This window comes from Pipistrellus kuhlii, unplaced genomic scaffold, assembly GCF_014108245.1.
Source record: "Pipistrellus kuhlii isolate mPipKuh1 unplaced genomic scaffold, mPipKuh1.p scaffold_m20_p_21, whole genome shotgun sequence".
NCBI classification, from domain to species: Eukaryota; Metazoa; Chordata; class Mammalia; order Chiroptera; family Vespertilionidae; genus Pipistrellus; species Pipistrellus kuhlii.
In genome coordinates, this window is record NW_023425520.1 from 11,148,383 (window position 1) to 11,164,651 (window position 16,269).

Genomic DNA, 16,269 nt, shown 5'->3' on the forward strand with positions numbered 1-16,269 from the left:
TCTAGAAAACATGTGAAAAACTTTACCTTGAGCTGGCCAGTGATGTCGCTGCAGCTGACTGTCTTACCATGCAAGAGACTAAGGTTCAGGGTCAGACAAACGGTTCTGACGTCCTGGGCTGGACGCACAGTTGAAGTGAGACACCAAGGAAGAGATGGCCAGCCCAACCCCTCACACAGCATCCCTTCCTGGTTAATCCATGAGATGATAATGACACTGACTGGCCTCATCCTGCCAATGAAGGCAAAGCACTGCAATGGCGGCGCCTAGAAATGAATAGGAGTGAATGGGAATAAAAGGGGAGGGGGAAGGTGGCCAGGATGAAGAAATGAATAAAACTCCAAATTTCTGTTACAACTCACTGTCATGCTTATTACTCTAATATCGTAATGACAGGGGCAATGGGGGGGGGGGAAGAGAGAGAGAGAAAACCTGCTACCTATTTAACTTATGCAACATCCTAAGAATGTGGGTCCGTATCCTACAATCTGACTACCGTATTTTTCGGACCATAAGACGCTCCGGACCATAAGACGCACCAGTTTTTAGAGAAGGGAAATGAAGAAAAAAAGATTCTGAAACAAATAGTGTCCTAAAATATCTTATGTGCATTAAAACCCAACATCACAGTCATAAACACATGTAATCAACCCTATAAAGTAAACAGCAGCATTTAGAACCATTTTAGAGCCGGGCAAGCACACAGAGACCACACAGAGCTGGGCAAGTAAAAAAACTTTTTTTTTAAAGTATATGTGTAGGCTATATTTGGACCATAAGACGCAGGGATTTTTCCCCCCCACTTCTGGGGGGAAAAAAGTGCGTCTTATGGTCCGAAAAATACGGTACATATAAATAGAGCAAGAGGGGAATTCAATTTAGCGCATAAACCGATAGCAAAGAAAATAGTATTTTCATCATCAGCATTTCTAAAACCTGATAATTTAGTTTTATTTCGTTTTTATTACCAAAAGAACTCAGTCCATACTATTGAAATAGACTGTACTTACCAAACAATTCCTTGGGCTCCCGAGCCAATTGGTTTCAATTGCTGGTAACGCTTTAGGACAGTGAAAGTTGAGTCTGCCACTTGCACACTGTAAAACTGACTATCACATTTACTGTCACTCATGGTGTAGTGTCATGTGATATTCCAAAGGCTGTAGTCGTCAGATCCTTAAAAGAAACACAATGAATATGCATTCTTACTAAAATTACATAGTGTTTCAAGTTGATTGGTATACAAGACAATGTGGCCGTAGTTTATAAACTCAGTTTGACCAAGTTCTAAACTTAAGCAACACGTGAAATATGAAATGGGATGAGACTATTATGAAAGGAAGACAATTTGAGGCCTGCGTGACCACATTTTACATGACTGGAGTAAAAATAACATCCTTTGGAGAAAAGAAACTGCGCACTTTTTTCTAGCTCTGAGTAGATTATGTCCCTACATGATTCTCATTAGCTGCTGCCTGTGGGACCAGCTTACAGAAAGCTGTCTCAGCCAGAGAGAACGCACTGTTTCAGACCATCACGTCACAATTCCTGCAGAGAAACAAATGGACCAGTCTTCTTTCAAGTCCACAAATGCAGGTTAAAGTGGCGAACCAGAAAGCAAGTCCTACGTCAAAGGGGAGGAAGGGGGAGTTAAAGAGCGGCTGGCAGAGGCTGATGACGTGGTGACTCCTGCCTGGTGAGAGCGGTCCTGGAGCCAGCCCTGTCCCCGCACCCCAATTACTGATGGCAGTCAATAACATGGAAGCCATGATGTTCCCTCATGAGGTCTGAGTGTAAGCTGGCAGCCTTGGAGCAGCCTCCCCACAGGGGACGCCCACCGCAGGAGCCCACATAACTGTACGGAAGACAAGCGCACAGAAAACTGTCAGGCAGCCACCCTTAGTCACATGGTTCCCTGGCTCTTGTTTGATGGTGTTTACAGAAGGTCAGCAAGATATTTAAATTTGTTGCCCTAACCGGTTTGGCTCAATGGATAGAGCATCGGTCTGTGGACTCAAGTGTCCCAGGTTTGATTCTGCTCAAGGGCATGTATCTTGGTTGCGGGCACAACCCCAGTGGGGATGTGCAGAAGGCAGTTTATTGATGTTTCTCTCTCATCAGTGTTTCTAAACCTCTATCCCTCTCCCTTCCTCTCTGTAAAAATCAATAAAATATTTTTTAAAAAGGATATTTAAGTTTGTCTTTAAAAAAAATAAGTCAACTTTTAAATCATAGAGGTATTAACATTTTATACTGTTTAAAAACACAGAATTTAAATTTTAATCTACACTACCAGCATAATCCCGCCTGTTTGTTCTATCACCTAATACTTAATGTCTATCCACTGAGTTTTTTGGAGTGATGATTTGTATTTCAATACAGTGATGTCTAGGATTTCCATTAAACATGGAAATGTATTGATTACTAACAGGCCTAAACAAAAAACTTAAGTCAAATGAATAGTTTCTCCAACTGACCATTGCTTCACATTTTCTGTTTTCAGGCAGAGGCTGAGCACAGCTGTCAGCATCTCCAGCCCTTGCGCCTGACAGCCATGCACCCCCCACGGTGTGCGTCCGGGAGGCCAGCGCCGCATGACATGAACCATCACACTGCTCGTGACAGCACGCAGGACGGCCAGCCCAGGCGGCACCGTGCTAACGTGTCCGTGCTGCTTGAGGAGGGGGCCAATGCCTCGGCGGGGATAGGTCTGTCAAACTCATCGTGGCATCCCACACTCATAGGACAGGAGGAAAGGGAGTCTGGCCCCTGGGACAACAGTCATTCAACAGACTTTGTTGATCTAACCCTTAATACAGCATCTAATGATTTCCTCACAACGCTTCTCCATTTTACTAACATCTGAAAGAATATCCTTTTTTAAAGATTGATTTGTTTATAGGCAATTGTACTCAACATTTTGGGGGTGCCTTTGTACAAGAAAGTGACAACAGGAGATACAGCAGTCTTGAAGCAGCATGTAGTTCACCATTTGGGGAAGAAGTGTGAGGAATGTACCCGCTATCTATACTATAATACAAGTTACAATGAAGTAAGGGCCATAAGCAAAATGTAAACAAAACCAAAAGAGATCCTACCCATGAGCAGGGGTGTAGAAGACAAGGAAAGCTTCCTGGAGGAGGCGGCATCTGACCTGGACTGTTTTGCCAGAGACAGACAGTAGAGGCACAGAGCTCAAGCTGACTGCTCAAACACGGCGAATTGCTCGGCTGGGCTAGTGGGGTACAAATACAAGAAGAGACAGACGTGGCAAAGAGGTGGAGAGCCTGCAAACTGCTGTTTCTTTGCCACACTGGAATACGTTAGCAATGCTGGCCGCTCATGAAGCATGTCCTGAGCACCACTGTGGGCAAGGGCCTGCCAGAGCAGTTGGTGTGAGAGCACGGCTGGTGGGCACACTCAGGAAGAGACCCAGGCCGGGAACGCCCTAAACCCAGAGGAGGTTTGGGGTGCAGGGTAGGAAAGCAGCATGTGCAGAGAGCTGGAGGTGCCTCTGAGCATGACAAATCATTTGAGATTTAGTCTCCTGAACGCTGAGGGAAAGCAGCTGGAAGGAGGAAATGAGGCCAGATCACCACAGGCCCATCAGCCTCTGGGGCCGCCTGGGCCTGAGCTGGAGGGCTGTGGAGTCATCACAGCGCGGGAGGCATGTGCGCGGACCTGCTAGTCGGAGAGCTCATCTGGGAAGCTGCAAAAGGGGTAGATTTAAGTGGGAAGGACTGAAGATGAAGGGACCTGGCAAAAATGACTGCATCATGGCAGGTGGGGGGAAAGAGGCATGGTTTGGAGGAAGAAGTACACAGCTCACAGCCCTCAGAGGAGACAGGAGAAGGGAGGTGAGGCGTCTGGAGACCCATGCTGAGTCAGCGAGGTCAGCTCTGAGTCTGAAGTGCGAAGGGACAAGCAGCATGAAAGGCCTGGGCTCCTAATGCACCCAGGACCCTCCTCCCTTCTGTTTCAGTAACAGAAGCCTTCCTGTTCCAGCTGCCCAGCTAGGGATGACATCTGCCTACTCCCCCGGTGCCAGGTGTGGCCAGATGACCAAGAACTTCTGGCTAATGAGATGTGAACAGAAGTAATATATGCCATGCTACTTCCAGATCTTTTTTTTTTTTTTTACAGAAAGCCACTTGCTATCCAATCTACCTTTCTTCCTTGCTGCTGGCTGGGGATGAGCTGACACAGATCCACAGATGGAAGCCACATGCTAAAGCCCCCCACCAGCCAGCATCCTGAATGATCTGGTGGCACAGACGCGCCAATCTGGTCCCCATGCCCACAATGAGACTGGCACAAGTTAATCCCAACCTTGTTGAGCAAGTTGGGGACTCTCTTTGCTACAGCTGCTGCAACTTATAGTTCGATTGTACATAATATTGTACATAATATGGCTTTTGTAAATTTGAGTCATATGGTACATTACATCATTAGGTTCAAATTATTAATATAATTTCATCTAAAGATTTAAAGTAATTTAAAATAAGTTGTCCTTATTAGGCAGAGAACAAAGCACCTAAGAGAAAACCTGTCAAAGCTACCTTCTCTGTCAAGCTTGGGCCTCCAGAGCAGGAGAAAAAGCCTCCAGGCAACCTGAGAAAACATATAATTTAGTAATTAATTAAATCAACTCCTGCGATTATATGTCAACAAAATGGATCTCAGCTGGGTTTCAGAAAAGTTCACAAAAGGGGGAGCACAGGCATTCCTCGTGAAACCACATTCCAGCACAATGGTGCTGGCTCCTCGCCCTGCTCCTGGCAGGGAGACTTGTGCCCACAGCCAGGAGTCCGCCCAAGCAGGACGGCCTGCCTGCCTTCTCGCACAGCACTGCCTGGTAAACGCAAGGGAATGTCTAAAGCCCTCCAATGACCCTCTGACAGCGTTCCTGGGGACACACTCTGCTCTGCTTCTAGGACTCCTCAGACCCATGTGGTCAGTGGACGCCTAGAGGAAAGGAGTCAGGCTCCCACCCATGGCCTTCCTGCCCGCGATGCTGCTTCCCGAATGCTTGCTGAATGAAATGCTCTCACCTAAACTCTCTATTTCTCTAAGACTGAGGCCCTTGTAGGACCCCCTTCAAATACTGGAGTAAACTACCCATTCCATAAATACTGGTGGGGAAGAACATTCCTACCTGCTTAGAACCGAGAGTAAGAAATCCTTTTAAAAAAAAAATCTAACTATAGCCTCTAAATATAAGCAATTTAGGTATTGCAAATATTAAATCCCTGGTTACATTTAATAAATTTTAAAAATTGCTCCAACTACAGCTTTACATGGTTCTCAAATCTTAAAGTGGGAAAGAACAATGCAGAGCATACAGTCCCATCTTGTGGGGACGGCATCTGCCATCCACTGAGCTCTCCCAGCAAACACACTGTGCGTAAGTATGAGGTAGGGGCTGTGAGAGCGAGCACGAACCAGACAGTCCCCTCCCTCAGCCACCAGCAGCATCATTACCGCACTGCGCCCGGGTGTCTGTGCGCACAGGCCGCAGGCAGGGGCCAGGCAGAACGGTGTGCGCGGGTGGGCGGACTGTACGAGGGGGAGGAGGGTGTGCAGGAGGCTCTGGAGGAGGCAACACTTGAAAGCAAGTCTGTCCACAGCATCAGCCCGGTCTGAGGGAGGGGACTTTCACACACGCCGGTGGGAAGTATAAACTGGCAAAAGGTTTTTTTGGGAAGAAAATATCTAATAAGATAATATCTAATGAAAATTTGAAATGCACATGACTCTTAACCTGTCAACTACAATTCTACAAATATATTCCACAAATATGTGCACAAATATTCAAAGATGTTTGCAGCACTTCTTATAAACAGGAATTTAAGAAAGATTGAATTATGGCATGAAAGTAAAACAATGTAGGAAATTTGTGTATTGATATGAAATGACGCCTAAAATAAAGGAAATAAGGCAAATTCAAGCAGAATACACTAGTAAATGTCAATCTACAGAGAAACACACACACACACACACACACAACATGCTAGCAAGTGTACAGACATAGAGGGAAATGATTCTTTCACTTATAATGGTAACTTATTGTTCTGTTGATGTGGGGTTTTTGGTAGCCTTGAACATATTTCACATTTAAAAAAAAACACTAAATAATTTAATCATGAAAGTTCAATTTAAAAATGAAAAGCTGCAGAAGGGTCACTTTGACAGTCGGGGGAGGATGGGGTGGAGACAGGTGAGACTGGAGGCTCTGAGCTCGCAGTTATAAACGCTTTCCTATCAGCATTGGTTGTGCGCAGTGCTACCCCCTCTGCAAACGAGGAAACAGCCTGGAGAGCTCCAAGTGGCATGGCCTGGGTTTGAAGTTAGGTGTGTTTGACTATAATATTTGTGTTTTTCCCAGTACATCACTCTAATATCTCTAATTTTAGTTAGAAAATAGAGTGATATGTCCAAGGACTGGTCAGGACCAGGCCAGAAAAACACAGGTCTTCACATTTCATCCTGTTGGCTTCACTCCACTTAGACACTTTTTCTTCTGAGGAAGACAACTGTCACTCACAGACTCAATTAGACCTCTGATCACACGAAGGCTTTAGAATACCCAGAATATGCAATATATAAACTAACTGACTGCTGTGATTAAAAGCAAATTTTCACAATTACCCTCTGTCCACACGAAGAGACACACATCCACATGAAAACCTGTACACAAATGCTCATAGCAGCTGTATTTGTAATACATGGACACCGGGATGGTTTCCAGTGTTGAGTTATACAAAACTGCGGTGAATGGTTAACCAGGGTGCTGTGCATCCACACCATGGCACACCGCTCAGCAATAAAATGGGCAAACTACTGAAAAATGCAACTTGGGTGGAACTTAAGGCTATACTTAGCAAAAAAGCCAATCGCAAAAGATCATACTGTGTAATTTCATTTATACAACATTCTTAAAATGACAAAAGTAGAGCTGCAGAATAGACTAGCAATTGCCAGAGGTTATGGATGGCGAGGGGGAAGAGGGTGGTGTGATTATAAAGGGGTGGTACAAGGAAGACCTTTGGGATGATGAAACAGTTTTGTATCCCGATTGTAGTGTGATTATACAAATCTCCACGTGATAAAATGACGGTATTGTAAGTGCTCATTGTATCAATGCCACTTTCCTGGTTTTGAAGTTCTATATTGTTATGCAAATATACAACCATTGCGGGAAATTGGGTGACAGGTGCAGGGACCTCTACTATTTTTGCAACTTTTCGTGAGTCTATATTTCAAAATAAGGAATTAAAAAAGAAAAAAGAGATCTGCTGAAAATATGCAGTGATCATACTGCTCTCCATTTAAATTCCTTCAATAGTGCCAACTGCCTTAAGCGTAAAAGTATATTTTTTTAGAGAGAAAGGAATGGAGAGGGGGAGGGGGAGGAAGTAGGAGAAAGGAGAGAGTGAGAGAAACATCAATGTGTTGCTCCATTTATCTATACATTCACTGACTGATTCTTGTATGTGTGCTGACTGGGGACTGAGCCTGCAACATTGGCGTACTGGGACAATGCTCTATCTAACCTGCCCAGGGCTTGGAGAGTAGAATTCTAATACTTAGCCCAGGATGGTCTGCAGGCCCTCTGCCCTTTCAGGCAATGTCAATCCACTGGGACCCGCAGACACGCTGACTACTGCACCCCTTCATGCCTCTGCCTGAGCTGGTCAGATGGCCTGAAATGACTTTCCTGCCCTTTTTCCGGCCAACTTTCAGCCTCTTCAAAATCTACAAGTTTTGCCCTCTAATTTTCCCCTTCAAACTGTGCCAGGCATGCCTTCTTTTTTGCCACCACCACCTGTGTTAATCATATTTTGCATTTCAAGTCGATCTCTACTTCTATGCTGTGCGTGCCTTGAGGAAAGAAAATGTGTCTGATTCATTTTTCAATCTCCTGCTAATTACATAGTGGGTGCCCAGTAAACATTTGTTAAAGGCAAAACTAAGTGGGAGAATAACGGATAGGTCAGTTTGGGAAGAGTGGTTAAGATCAGGTCTATGGAGCTAGAGGGCAGATTCCTTCAAAAAAATTGTTATAACTAATTCAGAAATCAGTACAGCTGTAGTATACAAAATCAATACATAAGTCTATTGTTTTCATGTATAGCAATAAGCTTTCAGAAACAGAAATTAAAGTAACAATCCCATTTACAATTGCATCAAAAAGACTAAAATACTTAGGAATAAATTTAACCAAAAAAGTTAAATATCTGTGGTATTTATTATATTAATGAAAGAAATTAAAGAAGACAAATGAAAAGAGTCCATTCTCATGTACTGAAGACTCAGTATTATGTTAAGTAATGTCCATACTACCCAAAGCAATCTAAAAATTCAATGCAAATGCAATCCCTATAAAAATTCCCATGGCAGCCGAAACCGGTTTGGCTCAATGGATAGAGCGTCGGCTTAGGGACTAAAAGGTCCCGGGTTCGATTCCGTCAAGGGCATGTACCTTGGTTGTGGGCATATCCCCAGTAGGGGGTGAGCAAGAGGCAGTTGATTGATGACTCATTGATGTTTCTAACTCTCTGTCTCTCTCCCTTCCTCTCTGTATAAAATCAATAAAATATATTTTAAAAAAAAATTCCCATGGCACTTTTCATAGAAATCTTCCTATATAATAAACAAATAATATGCAAATTGAACATCCTGCCCTCTCACACGATGGCCGCCCCCATGTGGTCACAAGCTGGCCACAAGATGGGTGGCTGGTGAGGGCAATTGTTGGCAATCAGGCCAGCAGGGGAGGGCAGTTATGGGCGACGAGGCTGGCAGGGGAGGGAAGTTGGGAGCAACTAGACAGGCAGGGGAGGACATTGGGGGCAATCAGGCTGGCAGGGGAGCAGTTAGGTGTTGATCAGGCTGGCAGGGGAGTGGTTAGTGTGTGATCAGGCTGGCAGGCAGAAGCGGTTAGGTGACAACAATTAGGAACCAGAGATTCTGGATTGTGAGAGGGATGTCCGACTGTTTGTTTAGGCCCAGCGGTCGGATATCCCCTAAGGGGTCCCAGATTGGAGAGAGTGCAGGCTGGGCTGAGAGGACCCCGCCCCTCTGTGCACAAATTTCATGCTTCAGGCCTCTAGTTTAATATAAAGAAGGTAATATTAATGCCTCATTTTTAAGAAAAAAAAACACCACTCATTTTAAATCCATTTATTCTTAGAATCTATATTTACTATTTCTGAAATGTTTTAGAGTATGTAGTCTTTGCTTAAGAAAGATACTAAGGTAAAATTAGCTGGAAGGGGCCTACTGATGGTAGTGGAATATTTTATAGGACAAAAAAACAAAAAAACAAAAAACCAAACAACAAACAAAAAAGCAAATTAATTAAATTTATCAATTTTACCTTCAAACATTTAGTGAACTTCCTTAGCTCTAAAGAATTCCTATGTTAAAATGGTGATTATACTCACTCAATGTTTTTGTATCTACTAATTTATATCCCAATGTTTTCCAAAGAGGGTTTGAGGCATCAATGAAATAAAAATATTTTAAGTGTCAATTCAAAGGCCTATATAAAATTGGAGATCCATAGTTCTTTTTTTTTTTTTATATATTAGTTCTTATTGGACAAAAGATATACATACTTGCCTCCCAAATAATACATCCTCCTAATGACTCAGTGGGTCTAGTATTGAGCATCAGCTGCTGTTAGTATCTCAGGGAGCCAAGCGATGTGACCAGACAGGAGACCACACCTCACTCAGAAAGGCACCCTGAATCTGACCAAACCTCATCTACATCCAATTATAAATTTTCAGGAACTATACAGAGAAACACATTAAATTACACTGTAGAGATGCAATCAGTAACACCCAATCATGGGAATGCTATACAACAACCTAATCGCTTCAAAAAGTAAACTACAAAGAAAACAAACAAAAACTTAGAGGGGAGATATACGGGTTGAAAGTCACTTAAAAGACCTATCAACCACTCACAAAGTATGGACCTTATCTGGATCCTGGTTCCAATAAACAAACAATTAAAGAAACTATAAAATGTATGGGACAATGGGAAATCTGAATATTGACTGGTCATTGGTTATATTAAGACCAACAGAGGCCCAGAGCATGAAATTTGTGCATGGGTAAGGTCCCTAGGCCTGCCTGTGATCACGGCCATATTTCCTGGCTGCCCCACCCCCCGCTGCCACCCACCCCCCGCTCCCCATTCTCCATTGGGCGACTGGAGCCTGCCAGCTGGGGGGAGGGACAAAGAGGTAGCCTGTTCCCGCCCCCACTGCAGGTGGCCCTCTGTGTGTGGGGCAAACAATGGGAAGGGGGCCTTGGCCTGGTGCCACCTGTATTTCCGCCACCCACCCCCAGTTCCATTTGCCATGGAGCCCACTGGGGGGAAGGACCAAGAAGTGGTCAGTGTGTCTCACAGTGACTGGTGGAGCAGTTGCTCTGCCCTTAGGGTCAATTTCCATAGTACCCTTTTATTGTATAGAAATAGAGGCCCGATGCATGAAATTCGTGCAATGGCCTTGACTCTGGCCCCACCTGCCACCACCACAGCTGGGGGCCTCTGCCACCTCTGTCTCAGCACCCCTCCACCCCCCACCCCTGCTGCGGCTTTGTCCGGAAGGAAGGACATCCGGTCTAATTAGCATACTACACTTTCATCATTATAGAAGATTAGTGCCCAACTGGCATGGCTCTGTGGTTGAGCATCTACCTATGAACCAGGAGGTCATGGTTCAATTCCTGGTGAGGGCACAGGCCTGGTTACAGGCTGGATCCCCAGTGGGGGGAGTGCAGGAGGCAACCAGTCAATGATTCTCTCTGATTATTGATGTTTCTATCTCTCTCTAGCTCTTCCTTACACTCTGAAATCAACAAAAATATATTTAAAAAAAGAAAAGAAAGTACTGGTTTTCCAAGTTTAAAAGTCATTCACTTTTAGAGACATACTGAAAAATTCATGAATTAAATTACATATTTAGGATTTGTTTGAAAATAATATGAGGGGGTGAGAGTATAAGTAGATGAGGTTAGGGATAATACAAGATTGGCTAGGAGTTTATAATTGTTGAAGCTGGATGCTATTCTGCTGTTTTTTAAATACATGTATGAAGGCAATAATAAATAGCTGATATAAAGACTGATATTGAAATTAGTTCACACAATCACAAAAGGCTAAGCACAAACTTAATTATTCTCAAAGGAAATTATGTAAAAATGTCACTTCTTAGCTATGAGTTAACTATATATTTAGACCAAACATAGCTGCCCTCCTGCTGAAACGATAGTGTTAAGAAAAAAATGTGCAGCCCTAACCGGTTTGGCAGTGGTTTAGGTGGAAAGAGCACTCAGAACCAAAGGTTCAGAAGTGAGTGCCATGCCGAACCAGTTTGGCTCAGTGGACAGAGCGTCGGCCTGTGGAATGAAAGTTCCCAGGTTCGATTCCGGTCAAGGGCATATACCTTGGTTTCGGGCACATCCCCAATAGAGGGGTGCAAAAGGCAGCTGATTGAAGTTTCTCTTTCATCAATGTTTCTCTCTATCCTCTCCCTTCCTCTCTGTAAAAAATCAATACAATATATTAAAAAAAAAAAAGAAAAGAAAATAATGTGCTTTCTGTTTTACCTTATACATCATGAAAATAAATGTTTTATTCACTATTACTTGCTTCATCTGGCACTTTTTCTTTATCTAAAAAATTAAAATTTATTTTAAATGGACAAATTGAAGTGTACCCTCTAACATTATTGAGTGGGGGGGGGGGGCAAATAAACACACTCTAATCTATCAACAAATTATTTAAAGTCCTGGTATCCTGAAAATTAAATCCTTAAAAAAAAAAAAAAATCAAAACTCTCCAAAAATGATACTATGCCAAATAGGATTATGTTTAACCCCATGGATCCTTCTGACAGGGAAAAAAAAGGTTAAATGAAAAACACTGTCTAGATCAAATATTGTTTTTCCAGAACAAATTAAAAGTCAAAAGAGAATACTTGGAGTTGAGGGACTCAAGAACGGACATTGACCAGGGGGGACCTCCCAGTGCTGCTGTGCAGCTGCGGAGCCCTCAGGGCTGTGACCATGAGGCACCGGCCCAGCCAGCTCCCCGGCCTCAGGCTGCCCTCCTGCTCTGCACACTTCCTCCCTCTGCTGCCTGGCCCGGAGGCCTACTATCCCGCAACCAAGCTGGATCAGGTCTGTATTTTGCTTGGCTCACAACATTAATTTTTTTTTTTTTTAATTAGCCACTGCCAACGTTTAAAAACCCAGAGAGGGAAGTTAACAAATATGGAGTTCAGACATCTTTTTGGAACTGCTAGGTGAGGTCTGCTTCTCCAGGTTTCTGGCCGCTGTCTCTTCCACCTGGCTCAGCAGGTTGACTCCGAACCCCAGGCTGGCTAAGGTCTTTCCTGCACCCTGCCCTTTCCCCCTCTGGGCCTCTGCCTCCCTGGCAATTTCTCACACCCTTCAAGGCCAACTACAGCACCAACTGCCATCCTCTCACGCACAGCCCCTCCACTACCCGAGCACGAACCACACTCCCCACACTGACTGGGCGTGTCCGCCTTCACCACGCGCTCAGGCCCTCTGGAGGAAGGGACCCCATTATCATATTTCTGTCCCCAAGGCTCAGCAGAAAGCCTGACCTAAATAATGGAGACTTCAGAAAATGTCTCCTGAAAGTGTGGAAGGAAATTAAAGCTAACGCGTTATTAAAATGTAAGATTTTTATATCACAGCTTGTTCTGAGTGTTACCAAATAAAGGGGTCAAGGACATTAACATGTTTCAAAAATGAGAACAAGCATCCACCTGCTTCCATGTTTCACAAGTTAGTCAGAAGCCACTACGTGAACAGATAAAGCAGACAACAGGCAGGCAGGGTCAGTCATCCTCCGAACTGATGCTTTCTAAGCACTGGGGACAAAGCAGACAGCTACCTGTTTTCACTCAGCTGCATCCTAGTACTGGAGACAAAAATAAACAGGAAATAAATAGAACGCTGGGGAATGCTGGGGGGAGGGAGGGGATTTAAACAAAATAATTATTGAAAACCTAAGGGATGAAAGAGGGTCGTCGAGGAAGGCCTGGTGTTAAAGGAGACCTCTGGCCACAGAAGAACCAGAAGGAGCCAGCTGTGCCCAAACCCGGAGACAGCTCCAAGCCCCGGACACAGCAAGCGCAAAGGTGCCAAGGCAAACGAGCGGGCTGCCAGGTCCCAGCCCGTGAGAAGCCCGGGAGGGGAGGGGACAGCGGTGCTGGGTGCGAGCGGAGGTGGGCAGGGCCCGCCCTGGCTGGCGTGGGCCCAGGGCACAGAGCGGCAATGACAAGGCACTGGAGGGGACCTGATGGGGACCCGGGCGGTGAAGAGGGGGTTCCTGCCACATCCACACCGGCAAGAAGCAGTTGCAGCCCAGCTTCCCGCATCTGAGCCCGGGCTCCTGCCAGGCGCCTGCCCACACGCTCCCTGGGCCCGTCCCAAAGGGCAGGCATTCCCCCGCTTTCCCGAGAGGAGCACCGAGCCAGTGCCTCCGCCAACGTCGCGGGGACCAGGTCCCGGCCCCTGAGCATCCCAGCGCGGGTGCAGCTGCGGGCCCCCAGCAGCCCACGCAGGTCCCCGGGCCAGGCCGGGCCAGGCGGGCCGACAGCCGCGGGCGGGGCGACTGCGGCAGCCGGAGCCTGGGGCGTCGGCCGCACCGCAGAGCCGGGTCCCGCGCCCGCCCCCACAGAGGACCCGACCGGCGGACCCGGGCCGCGAGGCCTCCCGGCGCCCTCCCTGGCGGGCGGGGCAAGGCCCACGCAGCCCCCACGGGCCTAGACGGCCGCCGGGCTCACCTCGCCTCCCGCCGCAGCGCCGGGGACAGGGAGGGCGGGCGACTGGCGGCGCTGGCGGCTCCTGCCCAGGCTCGGCCAGCCGCCCCGCCGCTCAGCCCCGCCGCCGCCGCCGCCGCAGCCGCCGCCGTGGGTGTGAGGGGCGCGGGGGCGCTTCGACCCTTCCGGTCCGGCTCCCTTCGCCGCCGCCGCGGCGCCCGGCCTGAGCGACCCTCACGCCAACCAATCAGCGCGCAGGGACCCGGGCTGGCGCGGCCAATAGCGCCGGGGGGCGGGCCGCTGGGGGCGGGGGCGGAGCACCGGCTGGGGCGCTGGGGGTCCGCGGCCTCAGGTGCGGGGCGGGGCCCGCGGTCCCGGTGGTCCGGCGCGCGGCCGGGCGCGGAGCCGGCGGGGCCGCACCGCGGGGCGGAGAGCGGGCCTCGAGGCTGCAGGTGCAAAGGCGGGAGGTCTGAACGGGGACGGAGCAGGCCCGTTATGGGGAAGAGCCAGGGCTCGGCGTGTGACGGCCTCCGGGAGGCGGGACGGCGAGGGAGTGGAGAGCCGAGGCGGGGCCCCGGACTCCGCTGCCCGCTCTGAACGGGCTTCTAGGGGTGCGGCCAGAAATCGGGCCTGGGAAAGGGGGTGCTCTGGGGATGGCCGAGTGCAGACGGGTGTTCCTTGTCGGCCAGAGGCGGAGGGGAAGCAGGAACAGGCTGGGGCACTGGGGCCGGGGTCAGACCAGCCTCGGAGAAGGAAGGACAGGGTCATAAGTGGGAGGAAGGAGTGCCGTGCCCAGGGCTCCCTGGGGCTGGGGCCGCAGCCCTCCGGCCCCTCGATCAGGCTCCAGCAGGCCTGGGATCCTATGAAAAGGTGGGGAAGGCCGGAGTACTGGGTGTTGCCGCTTCTTTTGGATAAACTCCGGATCGTTTGGGTGAGCGAGGGTGGGCGCACGGCGTGAGAAGAGGAGCTGGGGGTGGGGCGCAGAGGTCCGTTAGTGGCGTGGGCGGGCTGTGGGGAAGGAGCAGCTGTCACAGGACGCCTGGTCCTACAGGGCGGTCAAGTGGGGGCAAAAATGGGGGAAAGGAGCAGGATTCTGCATGCGGGGAGGCCAGGGGGCAGGAGGATATGGAAAGTGGTGGCAGAATTTGGGGAGGGCGCCAAGCCTGTGATCCAGAGCCAGGCTGGGGGGGCACCAGAACCTCTACGGAAGGGTGGGGTAGAGGAGAGGAAGGCATCCAGCGTGGTATCCCTCTTGGGCTACACACACCTTGGCCACCAGAGGGAGTTTCCTGAACTTGAGCATGGCCTCGGTCCTGCTGGAAATCGCAGCTCCTATCCCTCCCCTCCGCCTCACCAGCCACCTGCTGCAGGTGCAAACAGAAAACGGGGAAGCAGCATTTCCACCATCAGGCTCCTGGGAAGCCAATGAGTCTGGCTGCCAGAACTGTGGTGGTTTTACCAGGAAGCACTTGTGGGTGCTTCCTTCAGAATAGGAAGGGGACACCCATTCCCAAACACCCCAGCCCTGAGTTCACAGCACTCACCCCCAGCAAAGTGAGCACCAAAAATCAGTGTACACACACACCTGTACGTATTTTATGTTGAGTTTTCTGAAAGAATTCTGCTTTTTTTGTTTGTTTGTTTATGAAACACAGTGAACAGAACTGAGGAAACGGGCCAGGCACTGGTCCATGCTTGGAAGAGTGTACAGAATTTTGTGAGAGGCCAAGACCTGAGGGGATCCTGCCGCAAGTGCGATGAGAATTTGGGGAGGACACATGAGCCAGGCTGACAGCTGACATAGCCTGCCAGGTGGGGAGGAGCAGGTGAGGAAGGCCTCGGTCAGGAGGAAGCCCAGATGGAGCTGGGCCAGTAGTTTAGGTGGAAAAAGCACTCAGCACCAAAGGTTCAGAAGTGAGGACCATGCTGATGGTGGATAGAGTGTCGGCCTGTGGACTGAAAGATCCCAGGTTCGATTCCGGTCTAGGGCATGTACCTTGGTTGCGGGCACATCCCCGGTGGGGGGTGTGCAGAAGGCAGCTGATCGATGTTTCTCTCTCATTGATGTTTCTAACTCTCTATCCTTCTCCCTTCCTCTCTGTAAAAAAAAAAAAAAAAAAAAAAAAAAAAAAAAATCAATAGAATATATATATATTTTTAAATCAATAAAATATAGTTTAAAAAAAAATAAGTAAGGACCTGCATTCAGGGAACCACATATCACCTGTCGTACTAGAGGTAGGAGAGTTATGAGGACCTTGAGGGGGTGGACAGCACTGAGCTGGCTTCAACTCACTGAAATGGTTTGATTAGCCCAGAGAGTTGTTTTTATCGCTTCCACTTGAAATATCTCAACTGTTGCTTTCACTTGATAATTAGACGCTCTGTCAACATGGGGCCTGCATTCCCAGAGGCAGTGGTCAGCTGGAACTGAGTGGCAGCTGTCATTTAGGTAA

The 16,269-nt window shown here is 47.9% G+C and overlaps 2 protein-coding genes across 11 annotated transcripts in view; one reads left to right on the forward strand and one right to left on the reverse strand.

Moving 5' to 3' along the window:
• Nucleotides 1-13,984, reverse strand: part of MAPK9 (mitogen-activated protein kinase 9) — a 57,135-nt gene extending 43,151 nt beyond the window's left edge. For 7 of the 10 annotated variants that reach the window (XM_036450224.2, XM_036450228.2, XM_036450225.2 and 4 more), the window contains exons 1-2: nt 13,838-13,984; nt 1,011-1,176 (exon numbers count right to left, since the gene is read on the reverse strand). In XM_036450224.2, coding sequence (XP_036306117.1) covers nt 1,011-1,132 — 122 coding nt within the window. In that variant the 5' untranslated portion in view covers nt 1,133-1,176; nt 13,838-13,984. Of the gene's footprint in view, nt 1-26; nt 267-1,010; nt 1,177-13,837 lie in introns of those variants that run through there. The other 3 variants (XM_036450227.2, XM_036450226.2, XM_036450231.2) reach the window with 3 other exon arrangements.
• LOC123652872 (translation initiation factor IF-2-like) lies at nt 13,065-15,735 on the forward strand. The gene is made up of 3 exons (XM_045585794.1): nt 13,065-13,189; nt 13,372-14,265; nt 15,469-15,735. Exons 1-3 carry the CDS (start codon nt 13,065-13,067, stop codon nt 15,479-15,481), a joined length of 1,032 nt encoding a protein of 343 aa, XP_045441750.1. The 3' UTR covers nt 15,482-15,735.
• Nucleotides 15,736-16,269: the final 534 nt, after the last annotated feature.

What these genes read in the sequence shown, in the direction of transcription:
- LOC123652872 (XM_045585794.1), top strand. Translation starts at nt 13,065, where the DNA reads ATGAAAGAGGGTCGTCGAGGAAGGCCTGGTGTTAAAGGAGACCTCTGG. An exon ending in CGGACACAGCAAGCGCAAAG is followed by an intron (nt 13,190 to 13,371) that starts GTGCCAAGGCAA and finishes CGGGCGGTGAAG; the next exon opens with AGGGGGTTCCTGCCACATCC.